At 36.5% G+C, this 27649-nt stretch overlaps 1 protein-coding gene across 2 annotated transcripts; it reads left to right on the top strand.

Moving 5' to 3' along the window:
• Positions 1 to 27507, top strand: PLEKHA3 (pleckstrin homology domain containing A3). 2 transcript variants are annotated; one of them, XM_012471466.2, is made up of 8 exons: positions 1 to 126; positions 4650 to 4766; positions 10711 to 10866; positions 13683 to 13819; positions 15342 to 15506; positions 18863 to 18906; positions 20729 to 20844; positions 26179 to 27507. In XM_012471466.2, the coding sequence occupies exons 1-8, from the start codon at positions 87 to 89 to the stop codon at positions 26304 to 26306; spliced, it is 903 nt and encodes a 300-aa protein (XP_012326889.1). In that variant the 5' UTR covers positions 1 to 86; the 3' UTR covers positions 26307 to 27507. The 2 variants fall into 2 exon arrangements, with proteins under 2 accessions (XP_012326889.1, XP_064229365.1); XM_064373295.1 differs by lacking the exon at positions 1 to 126 and adding an exon at positions 8990 to 9036 and having other exon boundaries at positions 4680 to 4766.
• Positions 27508 to 27649: the final 142 nt, after the last annotated feature.

The following is a 27649-nucleotide window of genomic DNA, read 5'->3' as shown; positions in this document are numbered from 1 at the left end:
GGGAGGGGCTGCCCCAGGCCCCGCGCCTACACCATCACCGCGGCCGGCGCCGGGCCAAGAGGATGTGCGGTGTGGGGCTCTGAAGCATGGAGGGAGTTCTGTACAAGTGGACCAACTATCTCACAGGTATGTGGGCTCGCGTGATGGGGGAAGCGGGGAGAGGCGGAGGGCTAGGACGGGCTTAAGCAGGAGGCTGTGGAGAAGGCGGGTCCGGGGCGCCTCTTCCTCTGCCTGGCCTCCCCCGGACCCTCAGAGTGAATTCGCTCTACTCGATTCCGGGGCTTGTTGAGTCCTTCTGGCCTCTTCAGGGGAGTGTTTGAGACTGCGCAACTTCTAGAGGGTGGGAAGTGCACCTGCCACTTCTTTGCTAGTGTCATAATACTCATCTTTGCCTTCTGTAGCCACTGGAACAATTCTCGGTCACCCTACTTGTGTTGTTGCGATCTCCTTCCTTATTCACACGTAGTATTCATACTTTAAGAACATTTTGTTAATAACCGAGTTGCAGTGTATTGGACTGGAATGGACCCTTTAAAATCAAGATTTAATTTTAAGAACTCTTTTCTGGATTTCTTTTAATTTTCTTAACAACATTTTATTTAAAAAGTTCTCTTGTTGAGGTTGTTCGAGCTTAGCTAGCATGATTTTGGAAGCTGTCCCCAGATAATGTTTTCTTAGGGATTGTCAGTGAAGTATCCTTACGTTTGAGAATTCTGTTAACTGTGTGAGAAATAGTGGAAGAAAGTGCCAGTACACAGAAGGGGAGCAGGCAAGTCACTTTCACCTGTGAAGTGAATTGGAAGGAAGAACTTTGAAGGTTTAAATGTTTTTGTAGAAATGAGAGACTAGCGGGAAAGGGCCCCTTTCCATGACGTTGGCAGTCTGGCTTATTTAAAAGCTCCTTAAATTTGAGTTGTAGTCCAGTCTCTGCCAGCAACCAACATTCAAGGCAAGTCATTTATTCTTTTAGGACTTCAGTCTGACAAGGCCAGGGTAATCTAAATTGTTTTGTCCTGGACATGCCTTCCTACTCCAGAATTCTGTGATCTCACCAAATGAGAGGTTGGTTTTAAAATAAATTTGAACAGTAAACAGATTTTTGGGGGGTCTAGCATAATAGGCAAATCGCGACTTGCTGCCCACTTACTCTGCCAAAAGTATCGAATCCCTTAGTAATTGTATGGTACTCTCAACTTGTGTCCACCTGATCTTGTGCAAAATGTGCACATAAACTTTTTAAGGCATAAGCACTGAGCTTCAGTTACACCTGCTTTTTGATTTATTAGAATGCTAAAGCCAGGTTTATAGCAGCAAATGCTTTTAACATTTATGATACACAGATGTTTTGTTTTGTTCAAACTAAAAAGTCAGTTTATTTCTATAAGTGACATGTTTTAACAGGAAACATTTAAAAGTTAGACAAATATTTTTTATTGGGCATTTTCATTTGGGTCATTGTGAGAGCAGTTATACTGTTTGGTTGAGGCATAGTGTTAACCGTTAAAGACAGTAATACTGAGTGCTTCGCGCCTGCAATCTCAGCACTTTGGAAGGTGGAGGCGGAAGGATTGCTTGAGCTCAAGACCAGCCTGGGCCACATAGGGACACGTGGTCTCTCCAAAAAAAAAAAAAAAAAAAAAAAAATTAGCTTGGTATGGTAGTGCATGCTACTGAGGAGACTGAGGCGAGCGTATTGCTTCAGCTGGAGAAATGGAAGCTGCAGTGAGCTAGGATCGGCGAGCTATGGTTGTACCCACACACTCCAGCTTGGCTAACAGAGCAAGATCCTGTCTCAAAAAAAAAAAAAAAAAAAAGACTGTCAGTAGCTTCTATTCTTTGAGATAAAATGGTCATCTCATTGCAGATGTTCCTAAGCACCATCTCATGGAGGTCATACCAGAGAAATTATTGGGCCATTACTGAGATGAGTCATAATTTGAGAGTTGAGGTGAAACCTGGTTGTGGTTGCGATTTCCTCATCTCCTATCGTATTAAATAACCAGTGGTTGAGCTTTTAACCACATGATTTAGATTTTAGTCTTTTCAGGGCATTTAGTTAACTTCTAGTATGCACAGTGGAAATGAAATCTTTTGTTGGGAATAATTTCATTTTTAAAATTTAAATTTGGGTTGATGGCATGCTGATGATTAATTTTGGCTCCTCTTAGGTCATAAGGATGAGCAGCTGTTGATACTAAGTGATCTTTAAGTGTAATGATAGTGTTGGTCGGGCAGGGTGGCTCATGCCTGTAATCTCAGCACATTGGGAGGGTGAGACAAGCAGATAGCTTGAGATCAGGAGTTTGAGTAGAGAGTAAGAATTTCAGTAACATTTTGTAGTTTGAGATAAAAAGAATGTGTGTTTTTTTTAAAAGAATTTTAAAAGGGAATACCTGTGAATCTTTTCAACAGGTGTTACCCTCTGTTATGTAAGTGTGTGAATCAATTAGAAATTGTTTTATTAAATTTTTCTTCAAAAAGTATAATTAACAGGCTTGATTATATTAGTATGTTCAACCACTTATCTTTCACGTTGCTGCAGATTCTAAATGAATCATTTTGCCCAACATTTGTTTTAAAGAGATATCGAATTGCAGTACTACAGACTTGCAGAATCATAATTTGTTCTATAGGCACACTAGACCTGGGGAGAGGAGTGTATTTTCACCACTCCCTGCTTATAATTTGTCAGGGTGAATTAGTGTTTGGAAAGATAATGTTTTTATCATTGCCATGCATGATCAATACAATATACTCTCAAAGATATATTTTATGTCTGTATTCTCAGGGGTAATATGAAATATCTGCTGGATGTGGTGGCCCACATCTGTAATCCTAGCACTTTGGGAGGCCAAGGGGGCAGGATTACTTGAGTCCAGGAATTTGAGACCAGCCTAGACAATATGGCGAGACTTCATCTCTTAAAAAATTGAAAAATAAGCCAGGCGTGGTGGCACTTCTGTAGTCCTAACTACTTGGGAGGCTGAGGTGGGAGGACCTTTTGAGCCTAGGAGCTCAAGACTACAGTGAGCCATTTTCATGGCGCTGCACTTCAGCCTGGGCAGCAGAGCCAGACTCTGTCTCAAAAAAAAAAACCAACGAAACAAAACAACAACAACAACAATCCCTGAAATATCTCACTTTTGGGGTATTTGTTCATTCATTTATTTATTGAGTCACTTGAGAAATGTATTTTTTTGGTACCTCTTATGTGCCAGGCATCATTCTATTTGCTGGGAATGCAGTGATAAACAAGATAATGTCCATGTATCAGAATAACTCACTTTCTAATTTGTTTGGGTCTCACTAGGGAATACTGTTGTTTCATAAAAAGAAATTTTCCAGGAACCTGAAAGTTGCTGGTTTTTAATTGTTTTAGATGTCTGTCTTTCTGAGCTGTATTACTGCATTCCCTGCCTTCCTAAACAAGGTTACAAAGTAAAATTTAATCTTTTATGATGACTCAGTGTTGTCATTTCAAAAGCGTTACAGGTAAATCCTTTTGGGAAAATAAGTCCTGGATGTGTGAAAGTGTAAGAATGATTGACCTATCTCCCCTTTCAGCACTATCTGACCCTGGAAAGATCAAATTAATCATGTAGCAGGCTATGGCAAAAGTGACCAGCATTTGAACACCCACAGTTTAAAATGTACATTTTATTCATGAACACTTAGGCTGAATTGTTATTTAATAGTCACAGAAGTAACAAGGGCAGTCACACTGCCCCCAGCATGGTCACCAGGTTAATAGTCAGTGAACTGTTGTAAATTAGTAGCATGCTTGATAAGACTCCAGGGAACACCAAGTTTGGCCTGAAAGAGGAGTAGGAGTTGGGTATCAAGGAAAGCCATCATCCTTGTCACCAGCTTTGCCATGCAGCCAAGTCTGTGATAGATGTGAGCTCTAGTCACTGAATAAATATCAATTGAACAATTGCAGTTTCTAGCATTTCTGCCCTAGCTGTGCAGCTGCAGACAAGGGAAGAGGAGGTCATATGGGGAATCTATGTTCTTACCACAGGGTATGTAGCTTCTATGTAAGAGACTGGAATTCATTTAGCACTCACTGTGTTTAAGGGAGTTTGCTTAGAAATACGTATTTTATAAGAGGCACATTGCAGAATTAGAGAGCTAGGTGGCACCTGAGAGGTCATCTTGTTCAACCTATACATTTTAGAGACTGGGAATTTTAGAGATTTATTGAAATGCAAAGATTTGCCCCCAGGGTATGGTTATCCAATTAAAGAATGATAGTAGAGGTGAGGCTAGACTCCCTGTTTTCTGTGGCTTTTCCCCAACTCTGTTCCTTTTTAGGAAAAGAGGGCAGTTATGCTGTACCCAGTTTAGGGCTATTACTGAGGATGGGCCTTATGGGTTGTTGATGAGAACACTGTGAGCCAGAATTAGAAGTATTACTCCCTTTGTTTTTGCTGATCTGGAGATTTCTCCTGAAATCTCTCCCAATAAATTGGAGACTGATACAAAAACATTTTTGGTAAGGCTTGGTGATTAAAAATTTAATTGTGAGAATGTTGAGAGCCAAGAAATAATGTGGATGGCTAGTTTTGAAATCACAATTTTCTGTGTGATGAAAGTAATGCATGTGTGGGTCTTTCCAATTGACATTTTGTTATTTATGATCTTTTTAGGTTGGCAGCCTCGTTGGTTTGTTTTGGATAATGGAATCCTATCCTACTATGATTCACAGGATGATGTTTGCAAAGGGAGCAAAGGAAGCATAAAGATGGCAGTTTGTGAAATTAAAGGTAAGTGAATATATAGAATTAGAGGAATTGGAGGTTAAAATAGTCAAGGGTTCTTCAGCATACTCCAAACAAGAGGAAAAAGGCATTTCTAACCACGTAGGGATCTTCTAATACCATTTATATCCTTAGCAGTTAAGAGTGGCCTTTCGTCACAGTTAACACAATTAAACACAGTTTTTGATCATTCTCCCTCTACACATGTATTTTGAATGGAAATAACTTTTGCTAGTCTTCCAATCTGGACTTGACAATTTCTTGTGGATACTACTTTAGTGTCCATCTTCAGTCTACAAGCATTTTCTTTCATTCTTGTTGTAATTAATAGAAAGATATTGTGAAGGTTGGAAGCTGAACTCTAAAGATGATGGGGCCAGCTCTGTAGGGTTTTGATAAAGTATGAAGTCAGAGTCATAAACTCTGGGTCTTTGCTGAATTTGGAGGTAAGTTCTTCTGGGTGGTAGAGATTTTTTTGTTTGTTTGTTTCCTTCCAAAAGGGGAGAAATAAAGCGATAGGTCCTGCTGTAATTTTCATGAAGGAAGATTTTTATGGACCATTGATTCATTTGTGTGTGTGTTTGGGGTGAGTGTGGTGGAAGCAGGTAGAGTGAAATCATATAAAATAGTAGTGAAAAGTACCGAATTATTCAAAGAGAATGAAGGAAAAACTAGAGCACCAGGGGAGTGACTGTTCAACTCCCTCCTGGTCGTTTTTCATTTCTCCACTCTAGCTTGAATACGTGTCCTTCGTGAAGTGTGTTTCCTTTCATGTGGTGAGCTCTGGGTCATAGCTATCAAATACCCTAGCGACATCTTATTGAGGTATGCATTTTCTTGTTTAGATTAAACCATAGCAGCAGCCAATGTATTGTTCTGCATATTCCAGGGCTGGATTGCTCCTTTCATGTAATTTTGCAATAGTTCTTAGTAAGATTTAGCCATGGAGACAAAAGATAATTTCTGCTTTGGGTGCATATTCTTTAGCTACACAGCTAGCTTTTCGCCTTCACCTCAGATTTGCCACCATTAGGGATCTTTCTGCAGCAGTGATTCTCTGCATAGGGTAGATCAGTGTCATCCAGGGAGCTTTCTCCAAACTTCACATGTCTGCCAGGTGATTATGGCATGTGCCCTTTAGTTGAGAATTACTGCCGTTTTAATGGAAGGGAGTTACGGTTATATAAAATATAGGAGCACTTTTGCCTTGTGTATTGTTACTTGTAGGTCCTCTAAAATATTTGGGGTATCATTTTGTTGTTTTTTTTAATAAACATACTGAAATGTGTATCAAAAACTGTTGGGTTTTAGTATACTCATTTTTAACTAAATGTTATCACCCATAATGTTTCAGAACTTCTCTTTTGAAATGACTTATGAACAGTTTATACATCATTTAGGAAAAACTCATTCAAAGCATTGGTTTTTATTTTTTAAAAAAAGTAATAACAGTTTTATCTTATTCTCAGATTTGATTCCAAATGAGATTAAATCAGAAATCCAAACTACATTCAAAGTTCAAAGATTTGCCAACTTTGAGGATATTTAAAAGACAGCTGCAGAATTCTAAGACAATTCCAAAATGGTTTCAAGGCATGGGAGCATCTTTTTTGTTGCTGTTTAACATTATAACTTTATTAAAGAATAACATACAGAAAATGATACAAATATTAAATAATGTTTAGGTTGAAGAATGTTCACAAAGTGAAAACACCTGGGTAACTACCACCTAGCTCCAGAATTAGAATATTATCAGCATCTCAGAAGCCTCCCCACCAGTCCCCTTAGCCACTAATCTCCCTGAAAGGTAGCCATTAATTTGACTTTAATTGCCATACGTAAGTCTTATCTACTTTATTTTATAAATGGAATAATTCGGTATTTTCTTTTGTGTCTGGCTTCTTTTACTCAACATCATGTTAGTGAAATTTATCTATGTTGTTCTATGTAACAGTAGTTCAGTCATTCTCATTATATAGTGTTCCATTGTGTGAATATCTCACAATTTTGGTATCCATCCTAGTACTGAAGAATTTTGGGGTTATTTCCATTTTGGGACTACAGTGACTAAAGCTGCCATAAACATTCTTACACATTTATTGAACATATGTATGCATTTCTGTGTAGTGTATCTCTAGAAGTGGAGTGGAATGCTAAGGCATTGAATATTCATACTTTCACCTTTAATAGATGTTAAAGAAAAAAGTATTCTTGAGACTTGTTGAACTGATATGTCAGACTTTATTTAGGACTGTTGTGATAGATATAGGGACTATTGCATTGGAGGAGAGAGATTGGACTCAACTTCCAAGTACAAGGAAAGGTGGGAATTTACAGCCGAGGAGCAGGGTTAGTGGGAGAGGGTGTCAGTGGAGGGAAAGTTACTAAGAGGTAAGTGGGGATTCTTGCTAAACTGATCTAACAGGATTCTTGCTGAAGGCAGATTGAGGGCAGGGTGATCAGACATTCCTGGAAGATTGTAGGGAATGAAGAATGTGGTCAGATATCAGGGGTGGGTGATGAAATACTTTGTTAGGGGATTCTGGCTAAATTGACTTAGTAGCATTCTTGTTAAAACTGGATTCTACAAGGATGAAGAAGGAAGCCTAGGTGAGTATAGGACTCAAATGAAGCTGGCTGAAATTTGGTCAAGAAGAGAATCTTTTTTTTTTGAGACAGAGTCTCACTATGCTGCTCAGGCTGGAATGCAGTGATGTGATCATGGCTCACTGTAGCTTCTCCTGGACTCAGGTGATCTTCCTATCTCAGCCTCCTGAGTAGCTGGGACCAGAGGGAAACGTCACTATGCCCAGCTAATTTTTGTGTTTTTTTGTAGCTACAGGGTTTCGCCTTGTTGCAAAAACCAGGCTGCTTTTGAACTGCTGAGCTTAAGCAGTCTGCCCACTTCAGCCTCCCACAGTGTTGGGATTACTCGCATTAGCTGCAGTCTGCCCACTTCAGCCTCCCACAGTGTTGGGATTACTCGCATTAGCCACTGTGCCTGGCCAAGAATCTTTTTCACAGATGATGCCAGATGTTTTCCATAAGTGATTATATTAATTTTTTCTGTAACAGATCTGAGTATTAGAGTTCCAGTTGTTCTGCATCTTTACCAAAACTTGGTATTATCCATTTAAAAAATTTGGAATATTTCTGGTGTTTGTAGCGGAATCTCGTGTGGTTTTTAACTTGCATTTCCTCAATAACTAATGATGTTGAGTACTTTTTTAGATCTTAGCCATTTGAATGTCCTCTTGTCGGGTGTGTTAGCTCATGTCTATAATCCTAGCAGTTTGGGAGGCTGAGGCAGGCAGATCGCTTGGCTCAGGAGTTCCAGACCAGCCTGGGCAACAAAATGAGATTCCTGACTCCACAAAAAGAAAAAGAAAGTTTGAATGTTCTCTTCTTTTGAAGTCCCTTTTCAAGTCTTTGGTCCATTTTCTAACTTTGACTATGTTTCATGTTGATTTGTAGGAGTTCTTTGTATAGTCTCGATGAATCTTTGTATTGCACACGTTTTCTTCCGCTCTGTGGTTTATGTTTTCATTTTGTTAATGATACCTTTTGAGGAACAGAAGTTCTTAATTTCAGTGAAGTCCAATTTGTTAATTTCTTTTATTATATCATTTTATGACTCACTGAAGACATCTTCTGTATTACTGTCTTGAATGTTTATTGTTTTACCTTTTATATTTAGGTTTATATTAGGTCTGTACTTGATTTAATAGCAACCTTTCCCACACTGCACCATGGGAATAGCTTTGTCACAAAGCAAGTGACCATATATGTGTGGGTCTTTTTCTGGACTGTCTGTTCTGTTCTGTGGCCCTATTTTTTTGTTTTTAAATCCCTGTGCCAATATCACATTGTCTTAATTTGTTTAGTTTTATTCTCTTTGTATCTGATAGCCAAAGTCTCCTAATTTTGTTCTTTTTCAGTATTGTCTTGACTATTGTTAGCCCTATGCATTTCCTTAGACATTTTAGAATCTGCTTATAAATTTCCACAGCTATCTGCTGGAATGTTTGGAATTGTGTTGAATCTACAGATCAGTTTGAGAATTATATTCTTGATGATATTGACTCTTCTGTTCCATTAACTCTGTTTAATTAGGTATTTAATTTCTCTCAGTAATGTATTGTAGTTTTGTGTTTAGAGGTCTTGTCCATCTTTTTTTTTTTTTCTTCATGTTTTTGGAAGCATCATTTTTAAGTTTGTTGCCTTTTCAGGTGACAACTTTGGAGGGGACCACCCTTGATTGGATACATAAATTCTGGTATGTCTAAAAATGAGTCATATTATTTTAGTTTCATCTTGTAGCAACATCATTAGAAATTAGAGCATTGCTTTCTTTTAAAGTAACTATTGGTGTTTTCACTAGTATTGGCAATTAGTAAGGAAGAGTTACTCTTACAGCTTTAGGATTTCAGTAGTTTTATCCTAGCCTAGAAATCTTTTGCACTCATAATTGATTGTTGCATGGTTGTATGTTTCAGTGTCTACATCTACGAATGGCCCATATAAGTAGAATAATAAGATAGCAAAGCTTCTGTTGCACTTACTTACCATAGTACACTAAGCATCTGGTCAATATTTATAGCAATTAATTATTTAAGTTGGGGCTTCTGCCAGACTTTGCTGGGCCCCTCATAATTTGGCTTCTCCTAGCTTGTCCATTCATGAATATGTTTTTATTTCTTTTCTTTCTTTTTTTTTTTTTTAGAGACAGGGTTTCACTCTATTGCTCAGTCTGAAGTGCAGTAGTGAGATTGTAGCTCATGGCAGCCTGTACTCCTGGGCTCGAGCGATCCTCTTGCCTCAGCCTTCTGCCTCCCGCCTCCCAAGTTGTTGGGTCTACAGGTACTGGGAGTACATGCTTGCACCATTGTGCTGGCCAAACGAATATGAATATTACTTTGCAAAACAATGGAAGCCTCCATTTATGCTTGTTTCCTAATGTTCTCAGTACATTCTACATTTATTTTCTCATTTAAGCTTTTTCTCATTTATTTTCTTAACTAAATCCTGCTCTCTTCAAATTCTTTTTCTTGAAGCCTTTTTAATTTCCTGTCTTAAATTACTTTCTCTCATAATTACACAAGAAATCTCTGCACAAAAGAGTTAAACATTTATGTATTCTGATTGTTTTTGGTGTGTCCGTTTGTTTCTTGGTTAAATTGTCAACCATATAGAAGCAAAGACATCTTTTTTCTTCCCCTCTATCTTCCCTTTTACTAGCACTGCTCTGAGATGAATAAATAATTACTGATGAATGACAGCTTAACACAAATTTTGTTTTACAAGAAAGACTTGGGATTGGCGCATTATAATTCCTGATTAGCTCTCTTTTCTCAGAGTATCAAAGGAGGTGTGTGTGTAGGAAAAGAGGTGGAAAGAGGGGAAGAGGTGAATGTCTTCAAAATATACATGCCCTCCATGTGTTATGCTATGATCCATAATTAAGGGCATATCGTAGAGTTAATTTTCTGATAGACGGTGGCTGTAGTTGTCATTTATTACATTCCTTCTGTATGTTGGACACTATTCTAGTCTTGGGGGATATGAAAACAAAGACTTTGCTTTCAAGGAAATCAGTAAAAAATATATGATAGTGTAACATTCACTGCAGTTGTATTTAATAGGATAAGTGACTCCAAGGTGGTGGGGGGTTGGGGTGGTATCTCACTTCTCAGTAGTTAGTATGTCCCTGTTTTCTGTTTCATACTCTGTCATTGCTTTAGCACCATTGTCACCCTGGGTCTATGTGAGAATGTTGGTTTGGAAGGTGCCACTGGGTGGCGCCTTAGGGAGCAGCACTGCCTACATCATGAATGATAGTTTGTTGTTTTAGGTGTATGAAGCATCTGATACTATGTGATTAGATGATTATTTGATTCCCCTTAAATTACTTAAGTCTATAACTGCATTTCCCCTTTGTGTATCATCATAGTTCATTCAGCAGACAACACAAGAATGGAATTAATCATTCCTGGAGAGCAGCATTTCTACATGAAGGCAGTGAATGCAGCTGAAAGACAGAGGTGGCTGGTTGCTCTGGGGAGCTCCAAAGCATGTTTGACTGATACAAGGACTAAAAAAGAAAAAGGTAACTATAAACTTTTCCTTTGTGACAAGAGTACTTTCTTAAATACAAATATAAATTATAAATTAGCCTGTCCACTTTTAGTATCAATCCCAAGGAAATAATTAGAAATGTAAATTTACATCTATCTTTATCATAGTAAACATGCAAAAGCTATAAATTTAGGGGAATAGTTCAATAAACTTGTGCTTGCTTTTTTTTTTTTTTTTTTTTTTTTTTGAGGCATAGTCTTGCTCTGTTGCCCAGGCTGCAGGCTGTAGTGCAATGGTGTGATCTTGGCTCACTGCAGCCTCCACCTCCCATGTTCAAGTGCTTCTCCTGCCTCAGCTTCCCGAGTAGCTGGGATTACAGGCACCTGCCACCATGCCTGGCTAATTTTTATATTTTTAGTAGAGACAGAGTTTCACCATGATGGCCAGGCTGGTCTCAAACTCCTGACCTCAGGCAATCCACCTGTCTTGGCTTCTCAAAGTGTTGGGATTACAGGCATGAGCCACTGCACCCAGCCTAAACTCGTGCTTTCATTGGCTGATATATATTCAGTAAGGTGTTTAAAAGGGATTTTAATGTGAGAAAATGCCCAAGGTTAAGTGATCATTGAAATGCAGGATTCAGAATTATGTATAGTGTTAGACTTCATTGGCTGTCTTGGGAAAGGTGTGTAAGAATTGGTCAGATTTGGAAGTGGAATTTGTGGGAAGGAGACTCACTTGTCACTGTATACTGAAAAAGATTTTTAGAAATTGAAAGCAAAGCAAATGATTTATGTTATTAGTTTAACTGTATGCAGATATAATGTGAAAATAATAATTTCTTGATAGTGAGATTATAGTTTGTTTTACTTCATTTTCTGTTGCTTTGACACATTACTTGAGACTGTGTAATTTATAAAGAAAAGAGGTATGACTCATGGCTCTAGAGGATGGAAGTTCAAGATTGAGTAGCTGTTTCTAGTTGGCTTCTGGTAAGGGCCTCATGCTGCATCATAGCATGGTGGAGGAAGCAAGAGAATGCGGGCGTGTGCAGAAAGACCAAACACAAGAGGCAGCCTCAATATATAACAACCCACTGTCACAGTAACTGATCGAGTCCCAAAAGGTTGAGAACTCACTCACTCCTTTGAGGAAGGTATGAATCCCCTTTAATGACCTCTTAGAGGTACTACTTCCCTAACACTGGCACACTGGGGGCCCAGCTTCAACATGAGTTTTGCTGAGAACAAACCATATTCAAACCTTAGTACAGTTGTTTGATTTTTCTTTTCTATATTTTTCATATTTCAAAATTTTTTATTAAGTATGTATTACTTTTATAATTAAAAAATACAAATCAATTACATTGGTGGAAACAAGTAAATTATAAGTATTGAGAAATGGAGGCAGAGGATTGAATTTATAACAATTTTGAAATATGTGAAAACATTACAGAATATGGTTACAGGTAGGATAAGAAGGAATGGATATTTACAATAGCTAAAAGGTGGAAATAACCCAAATGTTCATTGGTAGATGAATGGGTAAACAAATGTGGGAAATATATACAATAGAATATTACTCAGCCTTAGAAAGGAAGGAAATTGTGACACATGCTACAGTGTGAATGAACCCTATAGACATTATAATGAGTGAAATAAGCTAATCACAGAAGGACATTAGATGAAATACCCAGGACAGTCAAACTTACACAGACCGAAAATAGAATGTTGGTTCCCAGGGCCCAGGGGGAGGTGGGAATAGAGTTAGTGTTGGGTGGGTACAGAGCTTTAGTTGGGGAAGATGAAGACATTCTGAAGATGGATGGTGGTGATGGTTTTACAAATGCACATGTACTTAATGCCACATTTTGAAGTGAAAACTTAAAAGTGGTTAAAATAGTAAATTTTATGTTTATGTATATTTTACCACAATTAAAAAAAAAAAAAGAATGAGTTTAAGTGTGAGCAGGAATTTATTTAGGTTAGATTAAATGAACAGATAGAGCTGCTTTGTCCACTCTGGCAAAAGTGGCTTTGTGGCTAGGACCAGAGAGCAAGGCCACTGGGACCTGGCTCAGGGAGTATGGAGAAGCACCAGAAATTTATCCTATGAATTTTCTTCCTCTGTAGCTTATACTTCTAGTTTAATACGTATTGGCTTGTGAGTGGTTGAGATTATGGCTGGATGTTTAGTTTGTCCGGAGATGCTAAGGAAGAAAGTATGCTCTTAAAAAAAATTTTGAAAATAGTATAATGTGAAAATGAAACTAAAAGGAACAGAAGAAAATAAATGAATATTTATATACAGTAGTTTTAATTACATAATAATTTAAAACTTCTGTGTGCCAAAATACATTAAAGAAAACTGAAAGAGAGCTAACAGACCTGGAAAAGGTACTTGCAGTATATAAGATAGAGGAAAGATTACTGTCTTTAATTTATTAGAACTGTTACAAATTATCAGTTTATATTGTTAAGAGAAAAACCAACATCAGAGCTGGAAAAAATATACAAAGGACAAAAAATAAAAAATGATTCACAAAAGAAAACTGAGCACTTTTTAAATGGAAGATGAGTAATGGAATGGAAATATCCTGTATAAAACATCCAGTGACCCTGTCTCTGGAAATTACCTGGACATGGCAGGCATGTAACTGTCAGCGTTTTCTCAATTTTCTAAAGAGAAGATGTTTCTTTAGGGCTCTTGTGATCCTATTCCCAAGGTCTCACATTTCTTGAGCTATAGGTATTTATATTCATTGTCTTTTTAAATGATTACATTTTATTATATTGCCCAAAGAATATGAAAATGATCTAACTGGATATTTATATATGTTCTTTTCAGAAATAAGTGAAACTAGTGAATCACTGAAAACCAAAATGTCTGAACTTCGTCTCTACTGTGACCTCCTAATGCAGCAAGTTCATACGATACAGGAATTTGTTCACCATGATGAGAATCATTCATCTCCTAGTGTAGAGGTAAAGCAAAGAGGATCTCTTTATGTGTGGTTATGCTTTGGAGTACTCTAGGGGGGATCCTCAGTCATCCCATAAGATGATGGACAGGCATTTTCACATTGAAGTATTTTCAGCTTTTCTGGGCTCTGCTTACTGTGGACTATCTGGAAATCTGCAGCATCTTCTCGGTTGTGTCTGTGTGGCCAGAGGAGAACACGAAACAGCATATTTCTCCAGGGATCAAGGCTTGTCTTTTTAGCCACTCTGATAATTTGGAGGTTGGAGTTGGGAAGAAGGATTCCATGCTTTGTTCTCCAGGCTAGTAGCATAAATTCACTGAACAGCTGCTATTCTCTTTCTTTTGGTAATAAGGTCCCTGCTTCAACTATGAGAGTTGATAACTTATCTTTATGAAATAACTTAAATCCTTCTCAGAACAGTGACTTAGGAATCAAAACTCAGATTAGTAGGATCTGGCTAAAATAGGCTCATTCTTTCTGATAAAATCGTACCAGTGAGCTGTACCACTCTCTGGGTGAAAGGCCAGCATGTTGCCGTTACTCTTTGCCTAACTTGGTAGAAGTGGGACAAGAAATCTTTCTACTTCTCTTGTGGCCTTCTCCTGTTGGGGAGGAATCTTGTGTAAGAGGCCCAAGGACATTTGACTGTTTAACCACAAGCTCCCTGGAGGTCAGTGCTCTCACACTTGCTATAGCAGCTTAGCAAGAGTATTAGGGACCCAGGCTTGTTCCATCCTTCTATTCTGCCATTCTTGGTGTGTTGAGTTTTTCTCCTACTGCCCCCAGGTGTCAAGATGACTGTCAAGCTCAAAAAGAGACAGGAGGCAGTGGGGTTGCCAGTGTGGAGAGAGACCGTCTCAACTTGCTGTGCTTGGTTTTGAATTAGGGAACAAAAATCCCAGAAATTCCCCAGCAGACTTCTCATCTTTTTTTTTTTTTTTTCTGGCTCAAAAAGAAACTAGGAAAAAATGAGCATTTGGTAAAGAGTCTTGCAATAGCCGTGTCTAGCTTAGATCATTCTTTATTCATCCCCCAGGGTCAGAGGGTCCTGAACAAAATTGGGGTTTTCAGTCTATCAAGGAAGAAGTGGGAGAATAGAATAGATATAGGGTAGATATGAATCGTACTGCCACTAAGTAACTCTAAGGGTATTCCATGTCTGTGACCACTTTTGGGAAAATGAAACTTACTGTTTAGGTTAGATTTTTCTAAGATAAATTTTTGTACACAGTTTTTCAATATGATAATTAAATGCAAAACTTATATTTTCTTGGAATCTAGTTTCATACATTGTTTACCTAAGAGACAGGCGTTTCTTATTCATGCATTGTTTTAATTTTCTTGTTTTTTTTATTTTTTATTTTTGGCCCAGCTTAATATTCTAAGGTACTGTATTTTAAATAAATTTGAATATAACAGTAATGTGTCTGTTGGAGATAATGTCTTATCATTTAATTATAAGGTTATGTATGTTTCCATGTAGTTGTATGCAAATCTGTTCAAGTGTTTGTGTAATTTTTCAGAACATGAATGAAGCCTCTTCTCTGCTTAGTGCCACATGTAACACGTTCATCACAACGCTTGAGGAATGTGTGAAGATAGCCAATGCCAAGTTTAAACCTGAGATGTTTCAATTGCCCCATCCGGATCCCTTAGTTTCTCCTGTGTCACCTTCTCCTGTTCAAATGGTTTGACCTTCTTGTTTTGTTTTTTTTCTTCTATAGTAATGTTGCATGTGGTTTTTGTTTCTTTTTGGTATTTATTTTTAAGGGTGGAAAAAGGCGATGGGGGAAACAGCCAACAAGTTCAAATTTTTTGTTTGTACTGTTTTGTATTAGAACTTCACAGCTGATGAGCTCAGCACTTGTGCTAATGTCCTCATCCCCTTCCCCTTGGAGGGGCTGTGCATGGCCTGCCCACACCCTTCTTCATCCATATTCCCCAGTGTCTAGGAAAATATTATAAAGTGCTGTGATACAGAAAAGGTTGGGAAGTTCTGTTCTGCTTGGTAAGAATTATACAACGGAATGAGGTTTTGCTCACAATGGGGTACAATTAAGTAAATCTTTAAGGGACTTAGAAGGAATTTGAAACATGGTCCAGTGGGAAGAGTACTTTGTACTCAGCATTTGGATCTGAACCCTCAGAGTAGCTGATCTTCAGTTTCTTCGTTTGTAAAAATACAGTGTTTATCAGTCACTGCAAATGACCTGACCTGCTGCTCAGTGTTAGTTTCTTACCTCCTTGTTACTCTGAACGGCAAGTCCTCTTTTTGCCCAGGGTGATAGATTGTTGTCCTTTCTGAGCTAATAATGTTGTCCTTTCTGAGCTAATAAACTTGCTCTAGCATGCTGTGAGAAACTTGTAGGTGAGATAAGCTTTAATGAGACTTTAAATTTATTTCATGAAAGTGTTTTTAGGAGTCCATTTACAGGAGTAAGAATGCCACCTTGTTGCTGTTTTAGCAATTACCTGAAGATCTATTTGTTAGGAGAATAGGGTCTAACTTATTCCTAGGTTCTCTTACCTATCCCAGCAAATTTGGTTATATGAGATTTAGTGAAGATTATTGCCTAGATTTATTTAGAGAATTGTTTTCTAATCAGCATTTGACGGCTGATAGTTTTCTCTGAGACAAGTGTACCATAAAAATGAGTTTTATAGTCAGATTAATTTGGGAATTGCTAGGATAACTTAAATGAATTGGGTTTCTTTAATCTGATAAGGACAGTTTGATCAGTTTGATAGGACTTGTCACAGCCTTTTTTTTGTTGTTTTTTTGTTTTTTTTATTTGAGAGACAGTGTTTCACTCTGTCACTCAGGCTGGAGTGCAGTGGCACCATGATAGCTCACTGCAGCCTCAAACCCCCAAGTTTAAGTGATCCTCCCACCTCAGCCTCCTGAGTAGCTGGGACTATAGGCACATACCACTAAGCCTGGCTAAGTTTTAAAATTTATTATTTTGTAGAGATGGGGTCTCATTTTGTTGCCCACTCTGGTCTCAAACTCCTGGCTTCAAGCTAAGTTTTTAAATTTATTTTTTATAGAGACGAGGTCTCATTTTGTTTCCCAGGCTGGTCTTAAATTCCTGGCTTCAAGCAATCCTCCTGCTTCAGCCTCCCAAAGTGTTGGGATTACAGTGTGAGCCACCATGCCCAGCTGTCACTATGCTGAAGTGTATTATGTATCTCTGAGAGGTGGAGGTGTAGTGTATAGTGTTTCTGAAATTTATTTGACAATTGAGCCCATTATATGTATATTTTTAATACCATCTTACAGGACTGTGGTGTTGAATAGAACATAGTTTGACAATGGTGCTTTTTAGGACAATTGTAGATATGCTATAAACTGTTAAATAACACGTATATGTGAACAAAGAAACCGGTCCTTTGAGATGGATGTATAGTGCTATGTTCCTGAGGTTGATATACAAGGGGTACACTTTTTTTTTTAAAGGTGTACTTTTTGGAGTCAAATGCAGTAAAACACCTCAGAGCTGCCTTGCTTCTGCATTGAACTTCTCAGGAAATGCCTTATGTTACAAATGCTCTGTAGCCCAGAGAAGTCATATTTGTATTTCACATATAAGAAACTAAAATAATTGTCTTTCTAAAGCTAAAACCTTTAGTAGAAAAATTACAGGAAATCTAATACATTAATTTAGGAAATATTAGGTTAGAAGCTGCTTATTTTTCCTAGCTATACCATTTTACTTGATAAAAAGAGCAAGAATTGTGGCTTATATAATAGTTCTAGAGACACATAGCATGGAAAGTAAGGTCAGACAGTCTTCATGGGTTTTTTAAAAAAATAACATTATTTATTTAGTTATATGAAAAACTTATATTTATTTATATGAAAAAGCTGAAAATTTGAGTATTCCAAAACCATTTAATCTGATCTTTATAAGTGCTTGATATAGTTAATGTCAATGAATCCATCTTAGAGTAAACTTGCATTTAACTTTATTTCAAGTCATCATAAAAGTTCAGACAACTGTCATTTGACCTACAGGTTGAGTGATTATTGTAGTGGGGATGTGGTTGGGTTAGTAAGCCTAAAGAAAGTAATTTCTGTTAAAGGAGATGTTAATGTCCATTTGCATCTTAATGTCAATCTTATTAGATGTTCCCAGACTACAAATTGGGTGAGTCATATCTCTTATTGTTTCAACTGGCATTTCTCAGAGCAACTAGTGGCTCATGTTCTAAATATTTAGAAGGCATTTATATAACATAAATGTTACACCTGGGCTTGTTAGACTTTTGGGCCCATGTATACTTCTAAACTTTTAGTATAATCTTTGTTTTTCTGCTACCGTGTTAAACTTTGAAATAATCTGTTTTACTTGGCTGCCTCTCTTTATATTTTGATGGAGTAGTTGGATCTTCCAAATGATGTTTAGTATTTATCATATTTTTTAAATGCTCTGCCTTATTAGGTATTCTTTATTTTTTAAAAATATGTTTTGGAAATCTATTGAGACTTAGAGTTCTTATTCTGAGTTCTTTAAAGTCTTGAATTAATATATTAATGCTGTCTTCCATGAAAACCACACTTTAGAACATATGTATATTAGGTACCTAAATAATTTATGGTAAAGAGAAGCTTTGCTGCTAGACTCTACTGAACATTTTCTGACTTGCTAGATACTCCTTTTTATCACAAAAAGTATGACTTTTGAATTGGTTATATACCCTGTTTTTTATATTTATAGTTATATACCCTCTTTTTTATATTTGTATACACACACACACATATATATATGTTTTATGTATAAAATTTGGTTTTTACTTTTGAAAAAAGAATCCAAAATATTTTTGGTGTGTGTTGAAAAAGATTCCAACTAATGGTTATTAGGGAGAAAGCTTGACATTGTTCTAATTATGTAACTTGAGTCTGTGAAAGATAAATTTTCTTTTGCCAGGTATCTTTTTCTCTGAGTAAATTTATGTTTATTATGATAATAGTAAATTAGAGATGTGTGATTCTACTTGACATGTGGATTATGCTAATTTTTAAGTTTTTTTTTCAAATTTCTAGATGAAGCGTTCTGTCAGCCACCCTGGTTCTTGCAGTTCAGAGAGGTAAAATAACCTTTTCTTTTGACTAAGTTCTCTCAGGTTATACCCACCTAGGGAAGTTCTTTTGGCCTTTAATAAGTGGTGTGGAATGTAAACTTTGTATGGGTTAGGTCTGGTTCTGAAACCAGCATTTTAACTCTCAGTATTTATCTCCTGGTATTTGGTATAAGGGCCTGGGCTCAATAGGTAGTCAGCAAACTAAAAATGAATTAACTAATTAACCAGCAACGTAAGCACCTTGCCAGCCATTTTACCTTTTTTAGATATTTGAAATACAGTCATATATCAAGTAATGAGTTTTCCATTAATGATATACTGCATATATGACAGTGGCCTCATAAAATTATAATACTGTATTTTTACTGTACTTTTTCCATGTTTAGGTATGTTTAGATACACAAATACTTACCATTGTGTTACAGTCACCCACAGCATTCAGTACAATAACATGTGGTACAAGTTTGTAGCATAGATAAAATAAACTATACCACATAGCTTACATGTGTATGTAGTAGGCTATACTAGCTAGGTTTGTGTACGTACACTCTGTGATGTTTGCACAGTGACAAAATCACCTAGCGATGCACTTCTCAGAATGCATCCTTGTCATTAAGAGACACATGACTGTATATCAAGTGATGGTTAGACAGAAGTACATTTTTGATGTATCAAGACTCCACAGCTGGGGCTCATTGTACCTCAGCTGTTTATAGCATCATCTATTCATGCTGAGCTGTTGTTTCATTAACAAAAAAAGATCTTGCTGAAAAGAGAAAATCACTTGATATTTTAAAGTACATATTCATATCAACACATTTAAAAAATTTACATTCTGGATAGATCTTACCAAAATGCTAAGTTGTTAAACTATTATTTTGTTAGGTTGTAATCCTTTAAGTTGCTATGGTTGTGTTATTTGGTTCTTTGGAAAATGATTTAATTATAGTGATATTAGCATTTATTTCTCTACATTTTCACTGTTAAATGCTGGGCCCTTATTGTTTTGTCATGTTTTAATTTTTTTCCCTGATGATTATATAATCTTTGATTAAACCATCAAGTACTCAGAGGAGTCCAATGATGTATATATCCAGCCTTGTCAGGGAATCTAGAGTCCCACCAACTGAATTTTACAGAAAAATTAAGCTTAATCAACTTTTGACAAACTTTTGTTTTTATGAAAGAAAATTTTCTATACCTTATAAAATAATAATTTTAAAATTTTATTTTTTCCCTGATGAATTAGGTTGTCATTAAGTACAGCAACGTTGGGCTATTACAGGATAGTAGCTGAGGTGGTGTTAGGTGGTGGTGATTTGTTTCTCTAGGTTAAATTTTTTTAGACAGATTTTTAAAAAAGTTTCTCTAGGCTCCTTTTTTGCCATCTTTATCTTCTCTTGCTGTTGTCAGTGAGTCTACCTCTCTAGTTCTGTAAACTCTTTGCCTATCCCTTTCAGTCTGCTGGTTTTGATTGGATACGAATAGACTTTAAATACATTCACTTGTGAAATCTGTAACTTTTAGTTTTCAAACATTTGTAAACCGACTGATATGTCTGCTCGCTGGAGTCTCACCTATAGAAGTCACTACTTCGTTGTACCCCTCTTCTTTTAGTTCAGCTCAGAAGCCAAATTCTCCAGGTTACCAGCTGTCTTCTAAATGGGTTCACTTGCTTTTGACTTCTGAGTAGAATGTTGCTAATACAGGATGTTGAGCCTAAAAATAATTCTTTTTTGACTTAAAGAGAAGTTATTTAAAATTCCAGTTCAGGGTGTTTTTGTTTACATAAGGCCTTACAATTTAATACTTTTTATTTAATTTTCAGGAGTAGCCACTCTATAAAAGAACCAGTATCTACACTTCACCGACTCTCCCAACGACGCCGAAGAACCTACTCAGATACAGACTCTTGTAATGATATTCCCCTTGAAGACCCAGATAGTAAGTGACACAGGTTCTGTGTCTTTCTTTGGCATATTCAGCAAAGTTACTGTGGGGCTCTGTAATTTCTGGAAATGAAGTATAGTAAGATTGTACTTTGTTTCTTTGATTAATTCCTTAATTCAGAGGTAAGCAAACAGTGTTCAATCAACGAAAGCTCATATATCCTCTTATAAACAACTTTGTTACTAAGGAGTGCTGAGAATTGCTTTGTAAATATTGTGTCTTAGATAAATATTTATAGAATATCATGATCTTTCACCCCCACTATATTTGCACTTAAAAAACATTTTAGAAGAAGGCATGAATTGTTAGCAGGATTCTAGGAGAAAATAAAGGCAAGTTAAGTTCAAATGAAAGTCAGCATTGTTACTTTACTAAAATACCTTGAAATGGCTAAGGAAAAGAATTTTGTCTGGTAGTGGTGGTGAATTATAGTAGCATTCATTCCTGTATCTTTTTCTTCTTTATTAAAGAGGCAGCATACTGTGATTGAATATTTTTAGGAAAGGTTTTGTGATTTTTGTTAAAATTTTAAAATTTTTCTCTTCAGAGAAGAAGCTTTGAAAGTGTGTCAGAATATCTAGTTAGATAGTAGTCACCATAATTTGCAGTGAACACAAATAAAGTCTTATTATTACATCTCTATTAATAGACTTCTACTCTCCACGTCTTTACCATTTCTCATGAAACGTGTGGGATAGAAACTATGTACAATTTCCAGTTGAACAACAGGTCATGTTCCAGTAGTTCATTCATTCGTAAGTCAGTTGTTTGGAAAACAGATTTTATTTTTCTTGTGGGAATGACATGATAAGTGGTGGTTATGCTCTTTGGATAGCCTAGGAGAGCCCAGTGAATTCATAGTATGGCTGAAATGGGACAAAACAATGGTGTATTTTTTTTTTTTAATTATACTTTAAGTTCTGGGGTACATATGCAGAATGTGCAGGTTTGTTACTTAGGTATACATGTGCCATGGAGGTGTGCTGTACCCATCAACCCGTCATCTGCATTAGGTATTTCTCCTAATGCTATCCCTCCAACGATAATGGTATATTTCTAGCATTCAAGTGTATTGAAAACATTGATTAAGGTAGAGTTGTTTTATGTAACCAGAAAGTTAAATGGGTTTAGTTCGCACACATGGCAATTTTAAAAAGGATTGCTGTTCATTTTTGGATTTTTAGGAGTTGATGGCATTTTTTTTTTAATGCCCACTTTTTTTTAAAAACGGAACTAATAATCTATTTATTGATATAGGGCCCTATTCTATGCTCATTACCATTTTGAATTTAAATTGAGATATGGGTAGAGAAATGAAGGAAACAGGGAAAGGAAAGGCAGAAAGAAACTTTCTTGGACCAACTGAACAAGACCTGGAAGAGAAGAGAAGAGGAAGAAGGTTAAAGAGGTTGAGTATGTAAAAAAAGTGTTATCTGAGGCAGGTAAGATACATTCTGATTCTCCTTATTCTTTATGCCTTTTACACATGACTCTTAATCCAGAGTTCATGAAGGAGTTCTGTATGCTGCCTTGTGCTTTTCTTTAAGTGCTACATCTTTTTTTTTTTTTTTTTCTAAAGAGAAAGAGAAAGGGGGAGAGAGAACATGAGTCTTGCTCTATTGCCCAGGCTGGAATGCAGTCTAAAAATAGGTATTAAAAACCTCTTTTATGCCGATAATTGTGCTTAACAGTGGAGACAGGAAGGAATAAGGGAAGAAAATAACAAACAAACAGCCAACCAATATTTCATTTAAGTCTGTGAAATGCTATGCAAATGCTGAAGAGTGATTTACTTCCAGTTATGTGGTCACTTTCAAAATAGGTGTAATGTGATACTGAGAAAAATATATGTTCTGTGGAGCTGGGATGAAGAATTCTATAAATAGTCACTGAGTTTACTTGTTCCAGGTCTGAGTTCTAATCATAGATGTCCCCGTTAATTTTCTATCTCTTCGATCTGTAGAATATTAACAATGTAGTGTCAAAGTCTCCCGCTATTACTGTGTGGGAGTCCAAATCTCTTTATAAGTCATTAAGAACTTGTCTTATGTATCTGGGTGCTCCTGTATTGGGTGCATATATATTTATGATCATTGACTCCTGTTGTTACATTGATCCTTTTACCATTATGTAATGTCCTTCTTTGTTTCTTTTAGTCTTTGTTACTATTAAAATCTATTTTGTCAGAGATGAAAGTTACAACTCCTGTTTGTTTTTTTTGTTTTTTTTTTTCTCTCCATTTGATTGGTGAGTCTTCCTCCAATCCTTTATTTTGAATCTTTTTGTGTCCTTGCTTATGAGATGGGTTTTGACTTTTTATTCAATTTGCCTGTCTGTGTCTTTGGGGCATTTAATCCATTTAAATTTAGGATTAATAATGATATTTGTGAGTTTAATATTGTCATTTAATGCTATCTGGCTATTTTGCCCATTAGTTGATACAGATTCTTCATTATGGAGATACTCTTTACCTTTTGGTAAATTTTTGGGATGACTGATACTGGTTGTTCCTTTCTGTGTGTAATGCTTCTTTCAGAAGTTCTTGTAAAGCAGACCTGGTGGTGATGAAATCTCTGAGTGCTTGCTTGTTCACGAAAAATTTTATTTTTCCTTCATTTGTGAAGCTTAGTTTGGCTGGATATGAGATTCTGGGTTGAAAATTCTTTTCTTTGAGGATATTGAATATTGACCCCCACTCTCTTCTAGTTTGTAGGGTTTCTGCTGAGAGATCTGTTGTGAGTCTGATAGGCTTCCCTTTATGGGTAACCTGACCTTTCTCTCTAGCTGCCCTTAGAATTTTCTCCTTTATTTCAACCCTGGTGAATCTAATGATTATGTGTCTTGGGGTTGCTCTACTTGAGGAATATCTTTGTGGTGTTCTCTGTATTACCTGGAGTTGAGTATTGTCCTGCCTTACTAGATAAGAAAAGTTTTCCTGAATAATATCCTGAAGAATATTTTCCAGCTTGGATTCATTCTCTTCATGACATTCAGGTACACCTATCAAACGTAAATTAGGTCTTTTCACATAGTCCCATATTTCTTGGAGACTTTGCTCTTTCCTTTTTACTTTTTCTTCTCTAATCTTGTCTTCTAGTTTAATTTTATTAAGTTGGTCTTCGACCTCTGATATCCTTTCTTCTGCTTGATCAATTCGACTGTTAAAACCTGTGCATACTTCTCGGAGTTCTCATATTGTATTCTTCAGTTCCATTAATTCACTTATATTCCTCTCTAAATTGTCTATTCTCGTTAGGATTTCATCAAACCTTTTTTCAAGGTTCTTAGTTTCTTTACGTTGGGCTAGAACATGTTCTTTTAACTCACAGAAATTTCTTATTATCCACCTTCTGAAGCCTATTTCTGTTAATGGGATGCACTTGTTCTCCATTAGGCCTTGTTCCCCTGTTGGTGAGGAACTGTGATCCCCTGTAGAGGGAGAGGCATTCTGATTTTGGGTATTCTCAGCCTTTTTACACTGGTTTCTTCCCATCACTGTAAATTGATTCACCTGTCGTCTTTGTAATTACTGACTTTCAAATTAGGTCTCTGAGTGGACGTCAAACTTGTTGATTCTGTTAATGGAATGCACTTGTTCTCCATCAGGCCTTGTTCCTCTGTTGATGAGGAACTGTGATCCCCTGTGGAGGGAGAGGCATTCTGATTTTGGGTATTCTCAGCCTTTTTACACTGGTTTCTTCCCATCACTGTAAATTTATCCACCTGTCATCTTTGTAATTACTGACTTTCAAATTAGGTCTCTGAGTGGATGTCAAACTTGTTAATTCCCAACGCCAGAATCAGAGCAACCCACTGTGCTGGCTAAAAGAGTGGCAGTAAGATTCATAGTGCTTTTCTGCCCGGGAATCTCCGGTCTAGCTTCCCTCTTGAGTCCCTTTTTCAATCAGCTGAATGGGCGACTCTGCCTTCCTGGGGCTCCAAACATCGACCAGAAGGGGACCCAGTCCCATTTACTCTGCACTGAGAACCGCTGCGCCGAGGCGCCGGTAAAACTGCCGCGCCAGCCACAAGAGTCGTGCTGGCGACCTGTGGGGCTCCTCTGCTGGGAATCTCCTGGTCCGTGAGCAACAAAAATTCGTCTGAAAGTGTGGTGTCCTCTTGTTCTCTGCGCTTTCACTGGGAGCTACAATCCTGAGCTGCTAGTAATCGGCCATCTTGGATCTCTCTTTTTTTTTTTTTAAAGGGATCATTTGTGATTGCTAAAATAATTCTTTTTAAAGCCATCCATTTTTCTTTAGAATTCTTTTCTTCTAGTTATGCTAGTCCTGAATATTTGAAAACAATTTTCAAAACATCTAAGTGTACATGTCCTATTATATTTAGCATTCCCCAGTTTAGCTGTTGTTGACTGTAACAAAACTAGTCTCACACACACACACACACACACACACACTCACACACTCTATTCACTTCTTTAGAACATCTTTAAATTGGCAAGTATAGGCTAGGTCCAAAATTTTATCCTTAGATTTCTTCCTGTTTATAATAAAGTTTAGTGTTTCAATTAGCTGACAAAACAAGGATTGAATTAATGCTCCTTCTAGAAAGTATATATTTTGCAATTGGCAGTCTTAGTTGAAAGTTGTTACTCAAAAATGTTCTTGTGAGATGTAACTGCTTCTTTTTTTTAAAACAAGCTTTTTCAAAAATTATGAAAGTAATAAATGATGATGGTAAACTCAAGCAATATGTATAAAGGTACAAATGCCTTAGAAAAGGACTATGTAGTCAGGTGTGTTAACTTGGAGTTGCAGTGATAGTTCTTTGAGTTGCATTACAAATGGAGAAATGGGAACTTTGAGTATGAAGTACCTTATTGGCTTTGCTCAGAAAGTCTTAGAACGAAAAGAGGAAGACCTGAATTTAGTCCTCATTCTGTTACCAACTGTGTGATCTTGGGTAAGGCACGTATCGTTTTACGGGTCTTGGTTCCTTTGCTTAGAACCAAGGAGGATATTAACAGCATTAAAACAGGCTGGAAAAGCGATAGTTAATTAAGAAAGATTAAATTCAATTCAGCAAATATTTATTGACTGCCTATTACGTGACAATCATGATTCTAACAATGAACAAAACAAAAATCTCTACTTCAGGCAGTTTTCATCATTTATCTCATGAATTCTGATGTTTCTACTTGTGGCTCTAGTCAAAAAGTTAAGTTTTCCTCTATGAAACAAGGAAATAAAAAATTAGCAGGAAGTTAAAGGAATTTCATGTCCCTTAATAGGAAATTTAAAATGTTTTTTTCACAGAGGACTGGAGTTAATATTGACAGGATATTTAACTTTTTAACCAATTTCTTCATAGGACCTGTTCACTGTTCAAAAAATACACTTAATGGAGATTTGGCATCAGCAACCATTCCTGAAGAAAGCAGACTTATGGCCAAAAAGAAATCTGAATCAGAAGATACTCTTCCATCCTTTTCTTCCTGAAGAAACTGAAGTGTCCAACTTCCTCTAAGTATTGCTATGCAAAAGCTGCTGTAACTAAACTATTATTGTAGGGAGTAGTTTTTTTCCCTTCAGACTTCTCTGCACTTTATAGAATATTGTAAACAAACAAACAAGAAAACAACCCACATACTTTTGAAGTGTATTTTATCTTTATATAGTTTGTTTGCAAGAGTATTTTCCTAATAACTTCACAGTATGAATGTGTATCTTTTTTTTTTTTAAACAAACGGTGTAACATTTTGACATCCATAAGGACAAATGTGGATATTTTTCTAAAAAACTGTGAGAGGACTGACAGCTTGGTCAGGGTGTATTGTAGCTTATAAACATGAAATCTTAGAAGATTTCAGTTTGACAGAGTGTGATATATGTAACTTGTGCCATGGACCAAATGGTCACTTTACCACAGCTAAAAATGAGTTATGATAGCAGCTTGATGATGATTGTATTGTATTCCTTTAATCAAAAAGGAAACATTTAGAATATTCCAAGTATCTTTAGCCCAAATACCATGACATATTGAGTATTTTTAAATAACCAGACTGTATTGTCCTTCATATGTGAAGTTGACACTACTGATTTGTCAATACCAAATGTTGGGTTAAAGTATTTAATTTTTATTTATTTATTTTCTTGTTGTGTCAAAAGATGATTGCATCCTGACTTTTGTGACCTACCAAATTTAAGATGTGTATACATTGTTTTTTATATTGTTCTAGAAAAGACATTTTAATGCTATAGTGACTTTGCTCACTTACACCAGAGAAACAACTTTCAGTGGAAGAGGATTTTAGTGCTTTTTTTTCCCCTAAAGTAGACATTAAGCTGCTGTTGTATTATTTGAAGCTCTTTTCAATATCTAGAGACATTTTTATTTATGAATATTTATACAAAAAATGAATTCTATCAAGATGTCTGCTCTGTATCACTTGAGAATGGCATTATTTAATTAAAGAACAAATAGAATTTTTTTGGTAGTGCCTGTCCATACCTATTGTCAGTGTTTGCTTTGTAATCTGTTTTTTGAATTCACCTTGGGCTGATAGTTTTGTTTAAGGTTTTGGATAAGGAGCACTTTAAAACAAACTGGTATGTTGTTTTTAAGTTAATCATAAGTTTAATAAATGTGTGGTTTTTGCATTCAAACATATCGTATAATACATTGTATTTTTTACATTCATTGGTATTCTGTCTGATCTTTATTAAGTGCTAATACAATTCTTACTGATTTGAGTTTGTTTTTGTATATTTAGGCCTGCTGGTGAAGACACAAATGAAGCATACTTTTAGTTTTTGTTTCCTGTGAGCTTAGAATGGTGTGG

The sequence above is a fragment of the Aotus nancymaae genome, unplaced genomic scaffold (assembly GCF_030222135.1).
Source record: "Aotus nancymaae isolate 86718 unplaced genomic scaffold, 86718_ANA_hifiasm-v0.15.2.pri h1tg000008l, whole genome shotgun sequence".
Lineage (NCBI taxonomy): Eukaryota > Metazoa > Chordata > Mammalia > Primates > Aotidae > Aotus > Aotus nancymaae.
The sequence above is the reverse complement of the archived record's forward strand: the minus strand, read 5'-3'. Positions and strand labels throughout refer to the sequence as shown.

Excerpts from the sequence above, each read along its gene's own strand:
- PLEKHA3 (XM_012471466.2), top strand. The coding sequence starts at position 87 with ATGGAGGGAGTTCTGTACAAGTGGACCAACTATCTCACAG. Across the intron at positions 4,767-10,710 it reads GGCAGTTTGTGAAATTAAAG|TTCATTCAGCAGACAACACA; the intron begins GTAAGTGAATAT and ends GTATCATCATAG. Across the intron at positions 10,867-13,682 it reads AAGGACTAAAAAAGAAAAAG|AAATAAGTGAAACTAGTGAA; the intron begins GTAACTATAAAC and ends TGTTCTTTTCAG.